The sequence below is a fragment of the Pituophis catenifer genome, unplaced genomic scaffold, assembly GCF_029215685.1.
Source record: "Pituophis catenifer annectens isolate HBS135680 unplaced genomic scaffold, rPitCat1.0.hap2 SCAF_1, whole genome shotgun sequence".
Lineage (NCBI taxonomy): Eukaryota > Metazoa > Chordata > Lepidosauria > Squamata > Colubridae > Pituophis > Pituophis catenifer.
The window spans coordinates 292,815,080-292,832,004 of NW_027256881.1; the positions used below are offsets into that span (position 1 = coordinate 292,815,080).

A 16,925-nucleotide genomic window follows, 5' to 3' on the forward strand; every position below is an offset into this window, starting at 1 on the left:
TTATCAGGGGATGTCTTATTTTCGGGGAAACAGGGTATTTAAAGTCATCAACCTTCAACTACAGCTTAGAAAAAAAGTTGACATTACATTTGCAAACAGTTGAGGGAAAAAAAACCCCTGCTTTACTGTATGGATGCAGAACTGAAGATTCTGAATCTGAAATTAGTGATTACCAAATACAGAAAACTAATGGAAAGCAAGCAGCAGAAAATGATGTCTTGCAGTGGTCAAGAGTGACTGAAGGCAACTATAGAATCTAGATGATGATAAAGAGCAAGAGAGCAGCAGAAGCCATGGCTGGCAAAAAAGGAAGAGTTTTGTACCTGGGGAGACAGAACCATCAAACTAGGTTACTTTATTGGTTTTTAGGGCTTGTTTTAATGCTATCTTTTACTAATTCCTCCTCTGAATTTGAAGTTCCATCTCATTACCCCAATTCACACACTCATTAGGAGATAATCACAGAGAAGCAACGTGCCTCTAAGAATAAATTAAAATTGAAAAGGTTCCTTTCTTCCAATAAATGTTATACGTTTCTCATGTGCTAAAAATAAAGCTAAGCACGATGTAGTTAGTTTTCTCATGTACTACTAAATGCTTAAATAAGTAACATTAATTGAAGTTGGCTTTTTTCATGTATGAGTGTGTGTGTTTTGCCCTCATATGGTAAAATTTTGAGCTAATGAATGTTCAAATTTAATAGACACCCTCTGTTAAACAAGTTTTACTTTAATACGCAGTTAATGAAAATTACTACATTTATAATTGGTGTCAAAAATAAAAAAAACCCTAACAAAGGATACAGCATGTTTTTGTTTTTTGTTTTGCTTTAATTTATATGCCGCCCTTCTCCGGAGACTCAGGGTGGCTTACAATGCGTTAAGCAATAGCCTTCATACTTCTGTATATTTATACAAAGTCAGCTTATTGCCCCCACAATCTGGGTCCTCATTTCACCTACCTTTGAAAGGATGGAAGGCTGAGTGAACCTTGAGCCTGGTGAGATTTGAACTTGCAGTAATTGCAAGCAGCAGATGTTAATAACAGTGCTTTAGTCCACTGTACTACAGGCTCCTATCAAAATACATCGCAGGACAACAAAAACACTGCTACGAATAGGTTGTCTAATGGTGCTGTGTTAACATTACTTTCAACATTTATTAATTTAACAAATAATTTATCAAAATGAATTGTTTTATTTAATTAATTTAAATGTGCTAATGCTATTCTTATTTTCTTTATTTCCTCAATAACATTTATATATCACTTGAATTTAAAATGCTCTAAGTGGCGTACCAGGTCATTACAATATATAACATTAGAGGACTCCCCCACAAGTCCTCATAATGGGCCAGAGCTCTGATGTAATACCAGTTTTCAACTATTTTTGAAATTCCAGAAAAGAAGGGGCCAGGTATACCATTTGGGGGGGGGGGGAAGAGTTAGTGTATTCTATAACAAGGACTGCTACTGAGAACTGCCCCCTTGTCTGCCCTACCTGGGTAGGACCTTATGACAATTATGTAATAAATCCTCAGGAACACTTGTGGAACTCCATTTTCTATCTAAACAATATCAAATGACCACTTTTCAGGATTGAATCTAGGTGCTGAAAATGATAATGGAGGAAACAACTAATGAAGAGTAACTTTAAGGTGAGTTGTCTCATGCAAAGGTTGGACAATAGGCAATAACCAGTGTCAGTTATTGAAAAATCATTAGCGTGAAAGAGAGGCAAAAGAAATTAAAAGCAGGCCCTAAGAGAAGGTAAGGCAGAATTGCAATTTGATAACCAAATGAATTGTGATTTAATTTTCCATATTCTGTTACATGCACTCTAAAGAAATTATTGTAATAGATACAAAAATATGTTCTCACATTTCTAAAAAACTGAAATATACAACATTAACAATTTAAATACACAGATAAATATTTTATATATATATATTCAAGCTGATGTTTCACTGTGTTGAGATTTAGGCATGCTTTTTAAAAAGGTTCTTCTGCTTTCACATGAAAAAGCCAGAACAAATAAAGCTCAACTGCAAGACAATGCAAAATGCACATTTCCAATTTATTTCATTCTTCATATTTTAAAAAGATAAGGAAAAAAAGCAAAAAAACAACACAGAAAAAGCAAGCAATACAGACAAATTATACACACAGACAGACAATTGAAACTCACTCCTTTTGCACTTAATATGCTAATGCTAAAATAATGCAAAAATAAATTACACACAAAGTTTGAATGCCAGTTACAGTAAAAAGATGTTAAGAGAGAATTTAGTTCAGCTCAAACAACACATCACCCAACATGCTAAAAATATTTTATTTTTCATTAATGGTTAACTTTAGAAATAAAGGAAGAAATTAAAATATATACACACACACAGAGACTGAAAATTGCTGATGTGTTAACAATGCACAAAGACCTACCAACACAGAATTTTCCAACAAGATCTCCTGCACAAAAACAAATGATAATCCAGTCATGATAAAAGCTAGATATGAGAATCCAGTGATCCTTACTTCGACAATACAAAATAAATTTACTGCATCACTTTATTACAATAATGCAGTAATAAAATATTTCTTTATTATTGCTTTATTACTTAATATTTTATTTAAAATTAAGAATGTTATTATAATAGTTGTTCAAAGCCAAATATTATGGTAAGTACTAATTTGAAACCATACTGGAAACTACCGTAGCTATATGTACTTTTTTTTTTAATATTAAAAATGTAAATCTCCCTATGATGAAAATTCATTGGCCTCAGATCTAAAAGGGCCAATTTCGCATCAGCAGTGGCAGATTTTGAGCCAGGTGGAAATAATTTACTGTAATTTATATCTGTAATATTGGATAATACATTCAAAAGTATTTAATGTTGACTGTTATACCTTTTCACAATCAAAACCAGAGCTAAACAAATAGCCTCGTCATCATGAGGTTTAGTAGAAAAGTATGATGATTACCTTTCCAAAGGCTTATTTTAAAATCACTAATAGATTTTTTTTTCTCTTTAATATTATTTAACTTCAGAATTAGTTCATAGCTCAAGAAGCACTAATTTCAAAATATCAATGTTTTAAATGGCAAAGATGGCAAAAGTATTCACTATTAGGCTCCATGCTAGCATAGGCAATACAGGTAGTCCTCCACTTATGACCATTTGTTTAGTGACCGTTCAAAGTTACAACAGCAATGAAAAAGTGATTTATGAGCATTTTTCACACTGATGACTCTTGCAGCATCCCATAGTCACATGATCAAAATTCCTACATTCCCACTTGGCAAATGACTCATATTTATGACGGTTGCAGCGTTCCCAGGTAATGTGATCTCTTTTTGCAATCTTTTGACAAGCAAAGTCAATGGGAAAACCAGATTCACTTAACAACTGTGTTACTAACAGCAGTGATTCACTTAACAACAGTGGAAGAAAGATCATAAAATGGGGCAAAACTCACTTAATAGCTGTCCTGCTTAGCAACAGAAATTTTGGGCTCAATTGTGGTCATAGGTCAAGGGCTACCTGTATTATTTTCCAACCTCTTTGAAGATCATCCACTCCCTTGTATTCCCCCATAGGATTATACAGATATATTAACACTTGATAACATTTTCCTTCTGCTATGCATACAGGCCAAATTTTTATACAAAAAACAAACATATACTAGATATCAAAACACCCTTTTAAAGAAATGAATGAGTGAATGTTTTGTCTCCCAGACTTAAAACTGTTAATAATTTATATTTCACCATACCTAACCCCTGCCACCTCCCCCAAAAACTTCACAGGGAGGCTGTTGTATGAATTTGCTGAATTATAACTACTCAATTTCACGGAATTAATTTTTATCATAATCAGAAGTCTGAATTTAACAGGTATTAAGATGCTTTGGTCTAATGGTTAAAGGCATCAGGCCTTTAAAGCAAGAGACTTCAAATCTTGCCTTAGCCATGAAAGCTAGCTGGGTGACTCTGGGCCAGTCACTGTCTTTCAGCCCAACCCACCTCACAGGGTTGTTATGGGGAAAATAGAAGGAGGAAGGTGTGTGGATATGTTCACCTCCTGGAGTTATTTGTAAAAAATAATGGAGGCAAGATACAAATAAAAATAATAATAAATTAAAACATAAAAATATTCCATGTCTGGCAATTTCTATTTAGAAAATATATTTTCTTAGAGATATCTGAACTTCAGTGAAAAAGACAGAATTCTTGATATATATGAAGGGTCTTTTGCTGTAACCCTTCACATAAGCCTGATGATGGCAGATGAGATTCTGTCGAAACGTCGCTTCTACCCTTTATATATATTCTCTCTCTCTATTCAGGAGGCTGATACAAAATGTCCTTCACCAATTGGTAAATTAATTGAAGAAGTGGAACTGAAAAAAAAAAAGCATTTCACCAACTTTAAGAGGTGCTTAAGTGAAAATTCACAAACTGCTTGGTGGAGAGGAACTGCTTAAAAGAGTTCGTAATGAGGCACTGAAAAGTGGCTTTCTCTTCTTCCCACTGCACTTATACATATGTGTATGATTCAGTAAATTTTTTTACTACCAGTTCTGTGGGCGTGGCTTATTTTGTGGGCATGGCTTGATGGTCATATCACAATTATTTAGGATTTAGCAGAGGTACTGGTCTACCAGGCTTTTAACTGCTTGCAGAGTGTACCGATCTACCCATTTATTTTTTGCAGGCACTGGGCTACCCATTTATTTTTGCAGGCACTGATCTACTCATGTATTTTTGCAGGCACTGGTCTACTCATTTGTTTTCTTTTAACACTGATCAGCTGTAGGGCGGCCCTTTGAAGCCCTGCGGCAAGAGTTTAAACAGTTTTTTTCCCTCTAGCCATCAGCTGGGACTCAGGAGACAGCAATAGATTGGGGGTGGGGCCAAATAAAAGGTAAGAATAACATGGGGGGTGGGTGGGTGGGCACGGGAGTGGTTTGGGGACATGGGGGGGCAGAACAGGTTCAGTGACGTCATATCGTCACCGCTACTAGCTCAGGAGAACCGGACCGAACCGGGAGGAACCCACCACTGGTATGATTGTATATGTGTGCAGTGTGTTTATGTATGTGTGTGTTTGTGTGTATATGTGTGTGTGTGAGAGAGAGAGAGAGAGGAGGAGAAGGAAACAACATAGAAGTTAATGGTCAGTTAGCAGATCAATCAAGTAATTAACTTCCCACTTTTTAACCAGCAGAGAAAAATAATCCTGCTAGGCACATTTTCTTCCATTTGTTCTACTCCTACCAAAACTAACTGACCTGTTATAAGCCTACCCTTGTCCTTAGGCAAACAGGAAACAGTCATTTTCATATGGAATATCATAAGGAATTATATACCTTCTCTCTCAAAATACTTTCCACACTCCCCCTACCTTTCTCCTCAATGCTCTGAACTCATTTGGTTCATTAAACTAGAAAACAAGACTCTTTATGTTTTACATGCATACCAGGGGTGGGTTCTAATTTTTTTTACTACCGGTTCTGTGGGCGTGGCTTATTTTGTGGGTGTGGCTTGATGGTCATGTGACAATTATTTAGGATTTAGGAGAGGTACTGGTCTACCAGGCTTTTAACTGCTTGCAGAGCTGTACCAATCTACCCATTTATTTTTTGCAGGCACTGATCTACTCATTTGTTTTCTTTTAACACTGATCAGCTGTAGGGCGGCCCTTTGAAGCCCGTGGCAAGAGTTTAAACAGATTTTTTTCCCTCTAGCCATCAGCCGGGACTCAGGAGGCAGCAATAGATTGGGAGTGGGGCCAAATAAAAGGTAAGAATAACACGGGGGAGGAAGTGGGGGGTAGGGGGGCGTGGGGGCAGAACCGGTTCGGTGATGTCATATTGTCACCGCTACCGGCTCGGGAGAACCGGGCCGAACCGGGAGGAACCCACCACTGATGCACGCGCACATGCGCGTGCACACACACACACACACACACACACACACACACACACACACACACACAAACCACACTGTAGACACCTGTAAAGGAGAGGGTCATTTTGTGATATTGTACTAAAATCAATCATAAGACTTGGCTAATATAAAGCTTATATTCACATTTCTGAAAGCAATGGATTGTATTATTTCAAAATATTCTGCTGAATTTGGTACACAAACTGCTTTTCTTTGAACCACTAATTTGAACACTAATTCTAAAGTTGCAAATAATACTGAAAAAAGATTTGTAACATACCTATATAACTACATAATCGTATAGCTGTGTGATTATATACTTACACAAAGGCACTTGACAAGACTAGACAGGTTTACATGATGAGGAGCAAACATGTGAAGCTGCTGAAGGCAAGAGATAGCTTGAGCCTGGACGAGGCAGTCAGGATTATCCTGCATCACTGCGCAGCCAAGGAGACAGGATGCCCTTAAGGCCGCAGCACTGCTGCCTACACATAAGGCAAATAAAGGGGAAAAAATATGTTGCTCCTTTTATCACTTTCTTCATTAGTCAAATAACATTTCAAAACAAATAAAAACCAAACTACAATAAACACGTTCCTCAAATTATTAACATGTTTTTAAAATCTACTTAGGTCATGCTTTACTAAAAATATACATTTCTTTCCACAGCACTTCTATTATATAGAAGGATATCAAAAGAAGAGAATATATGTAGTTAAGGATTGAACTGTGGGCTCCCTAGTGCTCCCTGAACTTGGTTGTTTGCTTGCAGACACTTCATTACCCAAGTAGGTAATATCGTCAGTGCTAGTGAATAGCTCTTAAGTAAACCAGATTACATCCATGAATGCCAATTAGCAGGCAAAACATGTGACATTAACTCCTTAAATTCACAGCACATTGGCAGAATGAACATAGTTTCAATTGGGATACTGAGAGCATCCTAGGTCCAAAAATGCTAGGGAATTCCTGGAAACTTGGCACTCAGACAAATCAGTCATCATTAGGCACATAAAGATAAACCACATTTACACAGCACTCAAAAGAGACAATAAAAAAGCTAAGAACGAAACAAAAAGACCAGAACACATGCCTCCAGCATTCAGCACCCAGATAAGCAGGGGTTAACATCAGACAAAGAAGCAAAAAACAATATCCTAATCAAGGAACTACCGAGGAGAAAACCCATAACCTCACCAACATGGCTGGGCAAAAGCTATTGTATTTAAACAAGGAGTAAACGCCATATTGACTAAAACTGATGTTGTTACCTGCAGGCAAACAACCAAGCTCAGAGAGCAACAAGGACTCCACATGTAGAAAAATATTTTATGAGCAGTGAGAGAATTCTAGTGTTTCTTGTAGACAACTTAGTTATAATTACACAAAATAATCTAGTAATCTAGTCTTTATGGATGTGTGTGCATGCAAACATGCTCAGAAGATACCTTTGCCTTGAACACAAGGACAATTACTTTGATCAGAGTTCTTCTCTGTCTAACCTGAGAAATATCATTTTTATTCTCCACTTATAACTATAATTTGTCAATAAGTATTGGCTACTAGAAATTTCTCTATGAAGAGGGAGAAAAAGAGCATTTCATTATTTGAAGATCTCAGATAAAAGTGTGTGTAAATCACACCTCAAGTAGAAGACAAATAAGATTGTGCATGACTTTGTAAAAATACAAATACTCTAAAGCTTTTGCCATGGTTTTCCATGCTTATTTTGGTAGCAAATTAACTCAATGATTATTATCTTGACTCCTAACTATCATTTGTCACGAATGTATGCATACCTTGCAACTCAGGACCCAAAGTGGCTATAAGTGCATTTAAACAGCGACCAAGGCTTTGATGGACTTCAGTATAAGCAGGAGGCACAGTCAACAACAACATAAGAACAAGAGAGAGGGTAGGTTCCACATGCACATGATACAAAGGACCAGCAGAATCAATGATCAGTGACAGAGAATGTAGTGCCCACGTCTGTAAAATACCAAAAATGTAGTAGTGTCACACACAGGCACAGACACAAAACGTGTGTAATGGGCATGAAAACAAATATGAAATAATTTGCTAAGAATGATAAAAACCAAAGTTCTGTGTAAAATAAAAGCATTTAAATGAAATGGTGAGGAATACTATGCCAAGAACACAGTACAATATAACGTGTAAAATACATATACAGAATAAAGCAATCTAGACCATGGTTGTCCAATCTTTTGGGGGCTCTGCTCTGCATGTATCATCTTCCTTCAGTGTACTCACACCTGCCTAAATTGGCAGCAGTATAGATGTGGGAGATAAGAGAATGGATGTGTCTGTCACAGTATCAATTGTATCACTATAAACTAAGGGAATTAGTTTAATTCTTAATTATCTGAGATTCAAATTTCTAGCATGTGTAGTATTTCTTCTTTCCCTGTTATGGAAGAGGTGAATAAAAAGAAGGAAAACAGTCATTTTTAGGATAGTTCACCAGAAACTTTGAACAGGTGCCAGATGATTAGTCTTTCTGCTATCAATTCTGCTATCACTCATAATTAGGCTTTATGCCACCAAAAAGTTTCAGAACAACAAAAATATGTTAAAAGTTCAAATAATATTTTAAAATGTATTTTTTTAATAAGACAACATAAATGGTAATTTTCATTCCATAAAACAGGAAATTAATAGAGCTTGTGTGTGTTGTGTATGTGTGTAGGGCTTCTTTTTGCTTATTTATCATCATCATCATTATCGTCATCATCTGCAATACATACCTGTACTTCAGGTGAAGTGTTATCTTGAGATAAGGTAGAAAGTATTCCAACACATGCAGTAAGATGATGAGTGGAACTAATTCCTCCTGTGTACTTATAAAGAGAGCCCAGAGCCAAAGAATGTCCTGTTCTTGATATCACATCTCTTGCAGATTTTAGCCTAAGAATTGTAAGAAAAATGGATTAAAATAAAATAATTGTAAAATAATTGTAATTATGAAGTCTAGTATTAAGTCTACAGAAAACTTATTAACCAGCCTTTTTCTCACATCTGATGCCCTTTAAATGTCTTAAAATTATGAAGATTAACACGATGCTAAGAACTGTAGTGCTAACATATTCCTGAAGACACCAGCCTTAGAAAGGTGTTGCAGAATCACTAATTTTTAGGCTTTAAAGAAGGAAAGGGAGAAGAACAGGAGAACAATGGGACCATATTTATATCATCATCACCATCAGTGACAATCATAAAAATGTAATAACACTGAAGTTCTCAAGAAGAGGATAGCTGAATTTTGGCAGCTAGAGTTCTTATGACTGCCTTGGTTTATACAGCCAGGATATCTATAGAGTGAGGATGATAAAATATGCACGGTCCAATAGTAAAAAAATATTTCAAGCCCACAACAAACAACATTTATAAGCAGCTCAAATGGAAACTTCCTAATTTACTGAAGCATAAGAAGGGCAGAAAGTACAACAGAATTGTATTTGCAAGATTTTGTTATTATAGTTAATCTCAATGAAAGTAGTTTTAGTCAACTTGTGGAGTTAATTTTTTGATCTAGTCTACCTAACAGGGCTGCCAATATCCGAACTGAACTCCATAATACTTCAATATTTTTGTATAGTTTCTACACAAATTACCAATTTTAAAAAATGTAAACCCCCGTCATGAATATGTCATTAGTTAAATTTCAATGACTGAAATGTATATGAGTAAAATTATACTGAGCTCTTATTCATATTTTTTTTTTTTTTAAATTTGATTTCTATGCCGCCCTTCTCCGGAGACTCAGGGCTGCTTACAATGCGTTAAGCAATAGCAAATCCCATTATAAGATCTTCTAAGTAATCCCCAATAAATGTGTTCAGAATTATTGCAGACATAATATTTTTCTGCCAGGAAAAACAAACCACCCTTTCTGATGCAATTTTAATGGCTGCTTGAACAATTCCCTGATGCATTTTTTTTTGTCCAGGAAAGCAAAGGGGAAAATATATTATTCAGAGATATACCAGAAATGTTTTATTTCTTAAAAGTGATGTGAAAATAATATATATCTAATATAGACTACAGTAGTTGTAATTATACTTTGTGGATTTTATTGTGTGATATATATTTTTCATTTCAGAAAATTTCAAACAAATTTAAATTCAACTGCTAAATGATTGCTGTATAGTTTTCTGACATGAATTCTGAAGAACTTTATATTTACTAAATTGACATCTGTAAATGTTTGGTGTAAAGTGCTAATGAAGGAAAAAAGCAGTGATTCTCAGTTGACAGGCAATCTATGTAAATATGGAATGAACATTTCTGGCAGAAATGAATAGAGGGGCAGAAGAGGAAAACAACAGGATAGAACAAGGTGTGTGAAAGAATGATGCTGGCTGGGGAATTCTGGGAGATGAAGTCTACACATCTCAAAGTTGCCAAGGTATTTGCTTTTGTGCCTCCACTCCTTAAATACTTTCCTTTTTATAGATTAAAAAAATCTGTTCAGAATTGAAATCTGGTCAAGTTCACGGCAGGCAGGCATAGGCCCAAAGGGGCTAAATATATGCCTATTTTTTGAAACAATGCAACAAAACCATATTATGAGAAATTGCTTACTTGTCAAAGCTAATTTGTGCCAATCCAGCAGTGAAGGAATTATCAGCTACCACCTGTGCGAGTCTGGCTAGGGCTTCAACAGCAGAACATCTTAGAAGTGGACTGCTACTTTCCAAGGCACTTAGGATCAAGCTCAAGGTGCAGCTTTGGATTTCTTCATAACCTAAATTTCCCTTATGGCTAGCCAAGTGCTAGATATAAAGACGAGTATAAATAATACCACATTACTGAACAGTAATTATTTTCCTTCTTTAAAGAGACATGCAAATAGGAGAGGAAATGAAAATCAATATTACTTGTTATATTTGTATCCTGCCCAAGAACAAATCCTCTTAGAGCAGCTCACAACATAAAGTTTAAAAGCATAAGCATTACAAAAAGCCATAATAACCTTTTAAACAAATCAGTATAAGTTACATAATAGATTCAAAGTAAAATCTGTCTTGGGAAGATTTTAAAAGAACATCTAAAACTACTACTGTTTTCTACAGAACTCTAGAGGAATATAAACTCTACTTATTATTATTCTGCTGTTCTTCTCTACTAAATTAGATCCCTAATAACTAAAAATAGGTGCACAAATATTTTAAGGCTAAAGGGAAATTAATTCCTCAGTTATCTCTGGGAAGATAAAATTATACGCAGGCTATAATTTCCCCTTGATTCTAGATGCCAAATTATGTTGATTCTAGATGCAAAATTATGTTCTCAATCTAAAATATCTACAGATACATGAATGTTGCCTTTTTTAGGCTTTCCAAAGCATAAAACAAAGTGATATCCTCTTTTAGCTCAGATTTTTTCCGTTATAATTCAACAAATACATCAGTATTACTGTATTTATTGAAATGTACGATCACCCTTTATCCTCAGGATCCAAGGTCCACATAATTCTGCTAATACTATATAATATATAATAATAATGTATATTATATAATAAGAGAAAATAGAACTGCAAGCCAAGAATTATTAAAGAGAGATGATATACAGCAACTGGTTTGAATGCTATACTAAATTATTGTTCAGCATAAAATCTTGAGCATGAGAGAGCCAGAGTGAATCTGTGAACATGGATTCCCTCCTGTAGTTGAAAGGTTTTCAGAGGTTTGTGTCATTAATGAAAAGTAATAATACTTTATTACTATAAAGCAATACATTATGAAGACTTTGTTTAACATCAAAGCAAGGCAAGTTCAAGTTATTTAATATATAGTAGTCTGTTGAAATAACACTTAGAACTTCTCTCAGATGACCTTAAAATTATAATGAAGTTTTTAGGGAAGAAGAAAATGCATTAACTCTTCACACAATGAGTTTTATGCATGTTATAATATTAAACCAAGGCTAAATTCATCTATAAGGCTAAGCCATACAGGGTGGTTCACCTTTTATTTAAAAAGCAAACAAGCAATTGGTGTTATGTTGGAAGTAAATACTTTGCAAAATGAAACAGGTATCATCTAGCTATAGATGGCATTCAATCAATTCAACTTTAGAAGCACAACAAAGATATAATAGCAGTTTAATTCATCTATTTGTTTTTTAAATTATTATTTTTTCAATAATAGATAAAAGAGACAAGATTCAGTAGTAATTTCAAAGAAAACAAGACAGCAAACTTGTTTCAGATTCCCCTTAAATGATTATGATTGATATCACTGACTTTCATAATAAACAGAAGGGCAATTCTTACCTTTAGGGCACTGCAAATTGCTGATATAATATTTTGCTGTATTATCTGCTGCCGTGATCCTTTGGTTTGTTTTACGGATGCCAATAACTGTTCCAGCACTTGCAGCCTTAAACACATACAAAATCAAGAGGAAATGGATTTCTCCCATTTCATATACTGTAGAGACTCCTGTTTCATACACTGTAAAGTCTACATAATATGGCTCAACAAGATGTTTATTTCTCAATATTAATTTCTAAATTCTCTCTTAATATTTGTCTATATATCTTTGTCAAGGTTATACCTGCCTCTCAAAAGCATCCAAACCACTACTGTGGCATATATACAGTATATTTCAGTGTGTTTCTTATATCCCTAATTCAGGGATTTATGGCTCGAGGAAACTTAGAAAAACCCGTGAAATATGTAAGAACTTTCTAATTTAAAACACACACACACACGTTGATAAAGTTGCATCCACAATTTATTTCAAATCATATTTATGTGGAATATAAACAAAGTTTTTCCAACACTTTCATCTACCATATGAGAATAATAAGTAAATTCAGAGTTCTTAAGAAGTTCTAGCAATAAACACAATACAGTGCTTTTCAGATTCATATTCTAAACTTTGCAAATATAATATGATAAAATCAATTCATATAAAAAGTGCAGGTTTATGACATTGTTTTATACAACTCGAGTACTGACAGTCCAATCAGTTTGCTTAGTAGCATTATTATTGTCACCTAACACTCAACACACTGCTATACTTATCAGAGGGAAACCCTTGGCCCTGTAATATGTGTATACATACATATACATACATACATACATACATATGTATAGTATATAAATTAAGATAGACAATTCCTATTATAGTTTACTTCATAAGGCAAAAAAGAATGTTTAGATATAATGCATGTTTTTGAAAAATAATGTATTTCCCATGAGTAACTAATCTGAAACTGAAGTCTCATCTGTACTCTCTTTACCTTTGGGTCTCTGTGGCTTGTGAAAATATCACTCCAAAGAGACGGGTTGCTGCACTGACAATGGATGAAGTTGGAGACAAAGGTTTAGGCACTGAATCTCCATGCACAGCCTTCTCATAGATTGCAAATGGGTCAAACTCCAAGCTTCCCACAGCTGTGTTGTTAACTAAGAATAACTGCAAAGACAGAAGAAATGCAACTGTCATTACAGGACATGGTTTTTCTCCTTTATGTGCATAGTCACTGAAATATGATACCTGCTCTTCAATAAATCTGTGTTCTGTCTCCTGCAGGAAGGGATCAAATAAGGGAAGTTCGCAGTGGTGGGAAAAGGGCGGAAGATATGCAGCAGAGGCAGCTGCCTGATTATCGAGTTGCGTCAAGTCTTGCACTAGTTCTTTAAGAACAGCAGAGAAACTTCCTGTAATTTTAGAAGTGAAAGAAATAAATTATTTTATGCATAACTGGTACTCAAATACACTACTGCCACAGTATTTTAAGGACGAGAAATATGATTTCTGATAAATGTGTGGATTTGTGGGTCATAAACCTGAACAATCTCATATGAAATATTCTATGCCAAAAAATGAAAGGCTTTCTAAAACAAGAATGTAAATATATCATAATCAACTGTTAGAAAGAAAAACTGAAGCATTTATTTCCTCCAGAATTATTGCAGTGCAGCAAAAATTCTTTTGAACACAAATATAACTTAATGAAGAAGTATTTTCTTTTTTAGGTATTATTTGAAAACAGATTTGGCAGTACCAAACATCAAGTAACTTTTGAAATAAATCTGATATTGAAAAATTGATACTCTGGTGAAGCACCAGATTCAATATTATAAATATCAAGAGAAGTGTTTTTATAGCTAGAATTTCTTTTCATTTTCAGTGACTGGGTAGTCTATCTGAAATTAAAATAGGAAAATACAGCTCATGTTTCTAAACATGTAGCATTTATTAGTGAAGGGATTATAATAGAAACAAAAAAGAAATATGTTAGCTTGTAATATACTATTTCCATTACAATGCCTTATAATACATCATGCCCTAGGACAAAACTACAAATCAGCTATGAAAAACAGAAAACGGTCATTACAGTAAGACAGGATAGTTGTATATTTTTAATTATTTACCCTGCGGTTTAAATTGATTTTGTGTGACAGTTTAAGGTTTAAAAAGTTGAACTGCTGTGTGGTCTAATGTCTGTTACTCAGCGTTACAGCAATGCCTCTATTTCTGAATTTCACTGCACAAAGGGATACATCTACAGTCTCTATGTGCCAAGTAAAAATACTGAAAACAAAAAGCAGAGGAAGACCCATAGAGCAAAAAGTTCACATGATTATTTAGATTCTGAATCATAATGCACACAATGTACTCTATGCTCTGCTGTCATGCCTGAATTTATAAAGGCTACCAAGGCAGCATTTTTATCCGTTCTTGAATACAATACACTGTTTTTTAAAAGCTTAACCTTTATTCTAATTATGCTTTCTCGGTCTCTATTTCTTTTTTACTAGTATTATGCATGGAATTCATTTGGTACAGGTTTTTCAAATATCATTCTGTGTTAAGGCTTTTTCTTACATATAATTATATTCTGTATTGCAATGCTTTACTTCTTTTGTTACTAAAAGAAGACAAGAAATATTTTGGGAAGAAGTATACATACCTTCATAACTCTTGGGAGGCAACAAAGCAAGCAGTTCATAAAGTCTTTTCCTATATGTCACTGATGATAGTTTTAAAGCACTGCCATACATTTTATTTAGTGAAGGAAGCCTTTAAAGGTTAAAAAAAAATCTTACTGTTACAACAAAAGCTGTTCAATTAATTGAGTCATGTATGTAAAATGGGCAGCCTATATAATAAATAAATGAATAAATATGCTATTGATTTCATATCTATGAACAGCTATCTGAACTGAAAGGGAAAAAGGTGATTCAGAGCAAGGAAGACAATTCCCTTAAAGAAATTATAGCCTTTCCTTTGCTTGTTCAGCCATAGCTAGCACCTGATCCAAGAAAACACTCATGATTTAAGGTGGTGCCAACACAGGGGTGAAATGCTCCTGGTTCGGACCGGATCACCTGATCCAGTAGCGATGGCGGCAGGTGGTTCGGAGAACTGGTAGCAAAAATCCCTGTCCCCCCCCCCCCATGCCCAGCTGAGCCGCGTAATCATCAGAGGCTTTTTTTATTTTATTTTTAAAAGCATTTTTTCTATCTTCGGCCAAAAAAATGCTTTTAAAAGTAAAAAAAAAAGCCTCTGACGATTGCACAGCTCAGCTGGGATCGTCAGAGGCTTTTAAAAGCATTTTTTCTACAAATTTTTCGGTCGAAGAGGTTGTAGAAAAAATGTTTTTAAAAGAAAAAAAAGTCTCTGACGATCAGGCAAGTCAGCTGAAATCGTCAGAGGCTTTTAAAAGCATTTTTTTTACAACCTCTTTGGCTGAAGAGGTTGTAGAAAAAATGGTTTTAAAAGTAAAAAAAAAAAGTTGGCCATGCCCACCCAGTCACATTACCCCCCACCAAGCCATGCCCACAAAACCTGTAGTAACACATTTTACATTTAACCACTGTGCCAACAGATATAATGTATACTCCATATACACCCTAGATCACCTTTTATCAGTCCTATAATGATTAAGATATAGATCTAAAAATACTTTTATTAGAACAGTTATAATAACAGAATCTTGCTCATGCAACCTTTCCTGCCTCTTTTATTTTCAGAGAAGGGCAGGGGGCTGCAGGGGGCATTTTCTCAAATTACATTTTTGAGCTGGGATCGAGTTTCATTTATTGATAGCTGCCTTAGTCCTTCAAGGCCATCTTCTTTATTCACTGTGCTTTTTCCCTTTTCAATCTAGTTCACTGCCTCATCCTGATAAACAAACATGCAAATAACCACTGTCTTTAAAACTAAAGTGATTACAGAGAGCACTCACTTATCAGTCACAACTGCGACTGGCAACTCCATCATTCAACAATACAGTCGTAGAGTAAAAATCATGTGATTATGCCAGACTTACCTCAGTTTGTCAGTTCTTATTGCAGTCATAAGTGAATCACTGCAGGTTACTAAGCACTAATCATGTCACCTGATCATGACTTGTGACTTTCTGCTGGCATCCCCACTGATTTTGCCTGTCAGAAGCCAGCTGTGAATGTCACAAGTATCAATCAAGTGATTGTGGGATACTGTGATCATCATAAATATGTGCCAAAATCACAATGCCATAACCATGAGGATGCTGTGACAGGTGCAAATTTGAGGACTGGTTGCAAGATTCCTTTTTCAGCACTAAATACCGGTAGTCCTCAACTTTCAACAGTTCACACAGTGACCGTTCAGTTACAACAGCACTGAAAAAAGTGACTTATGACCGTTTTTCACAGTTACGACCTTTGAAGCATCCCTATGATCACGTGATCAAAATTCAGATGCTTGGCAACTGGTTCACACTTATGACCATTGCTGTGTCCCAAGATCACATGATCACTTTTTGCGACCTTCTGACAAGCAAAGACAATGGGAAAGCCAGATTCACTTAACAACCAGGTTACTAACTTATCAACTGCAGTGATTCACTTAACAACGATGGCAAAAAAGGTTGTAAAATGGGACAAAACTCACTTAATAAATGTCTCGCTTTTATTTTAGGCTCAATTGTGGTCGTAAGTCAAGAACTACCTGTA

General features: G+C 35.2%; 1 protein-coding gene across 2 annotated transcripts in view; it reads right to left on the reverse strand.

The window, feature by feature from the left end:
- HEATR5A (HEAT repeat containing 5A) overlaps window positions 1-16,925 on the reverse strand; it is a 57,823-nt gene that overhangs the window by 26,268 nt on the left and 14,630 nt on the right. Inside the window, exons 13-21 of one of the 2 annotated variants that reach the window (XM_070940364.1) lie at window positions 14,897-15,006; window positions 13,477-13,640; window positions 13,220-13,395; window positions 12,246-12,351; window positions 10,553-10,743; window positions 8,716-8,875; window positions 7,750-7,939; window positions 6,272-6,435; window positions 2,437-2,463 (exon numbers count right to left, since the gene is read on the reverse strand). In XM_070940364.1, the coding sequence (XP_070796465.1) occupies window positions 2,437-2,463; window positions 6,272-6,435; window positions 7,750-7,939; window positions 8,716-8,875; window positions 10,553-10,743; window positions 12,246-12,351; window positions 13,220-13,395; window positions 13,477-13,640; window positions 14,897-15,006 (1,288 nt within the window). The remainder of the gene's footprint in view (window positions 1-2,436; window positions 2,464-6,271; window positions 6,436-7,749; window positions 7,940-8,715; window positions 8,876-10,552; window positions 10,744-12,245; window positions 12,352-13,219; window positions 13,396-13,476; window positions 13,641-14,896; window positions 15,007-16,925) is intronic. The other variant, XM_070940373.1, reaches the window with a different exon arrangement.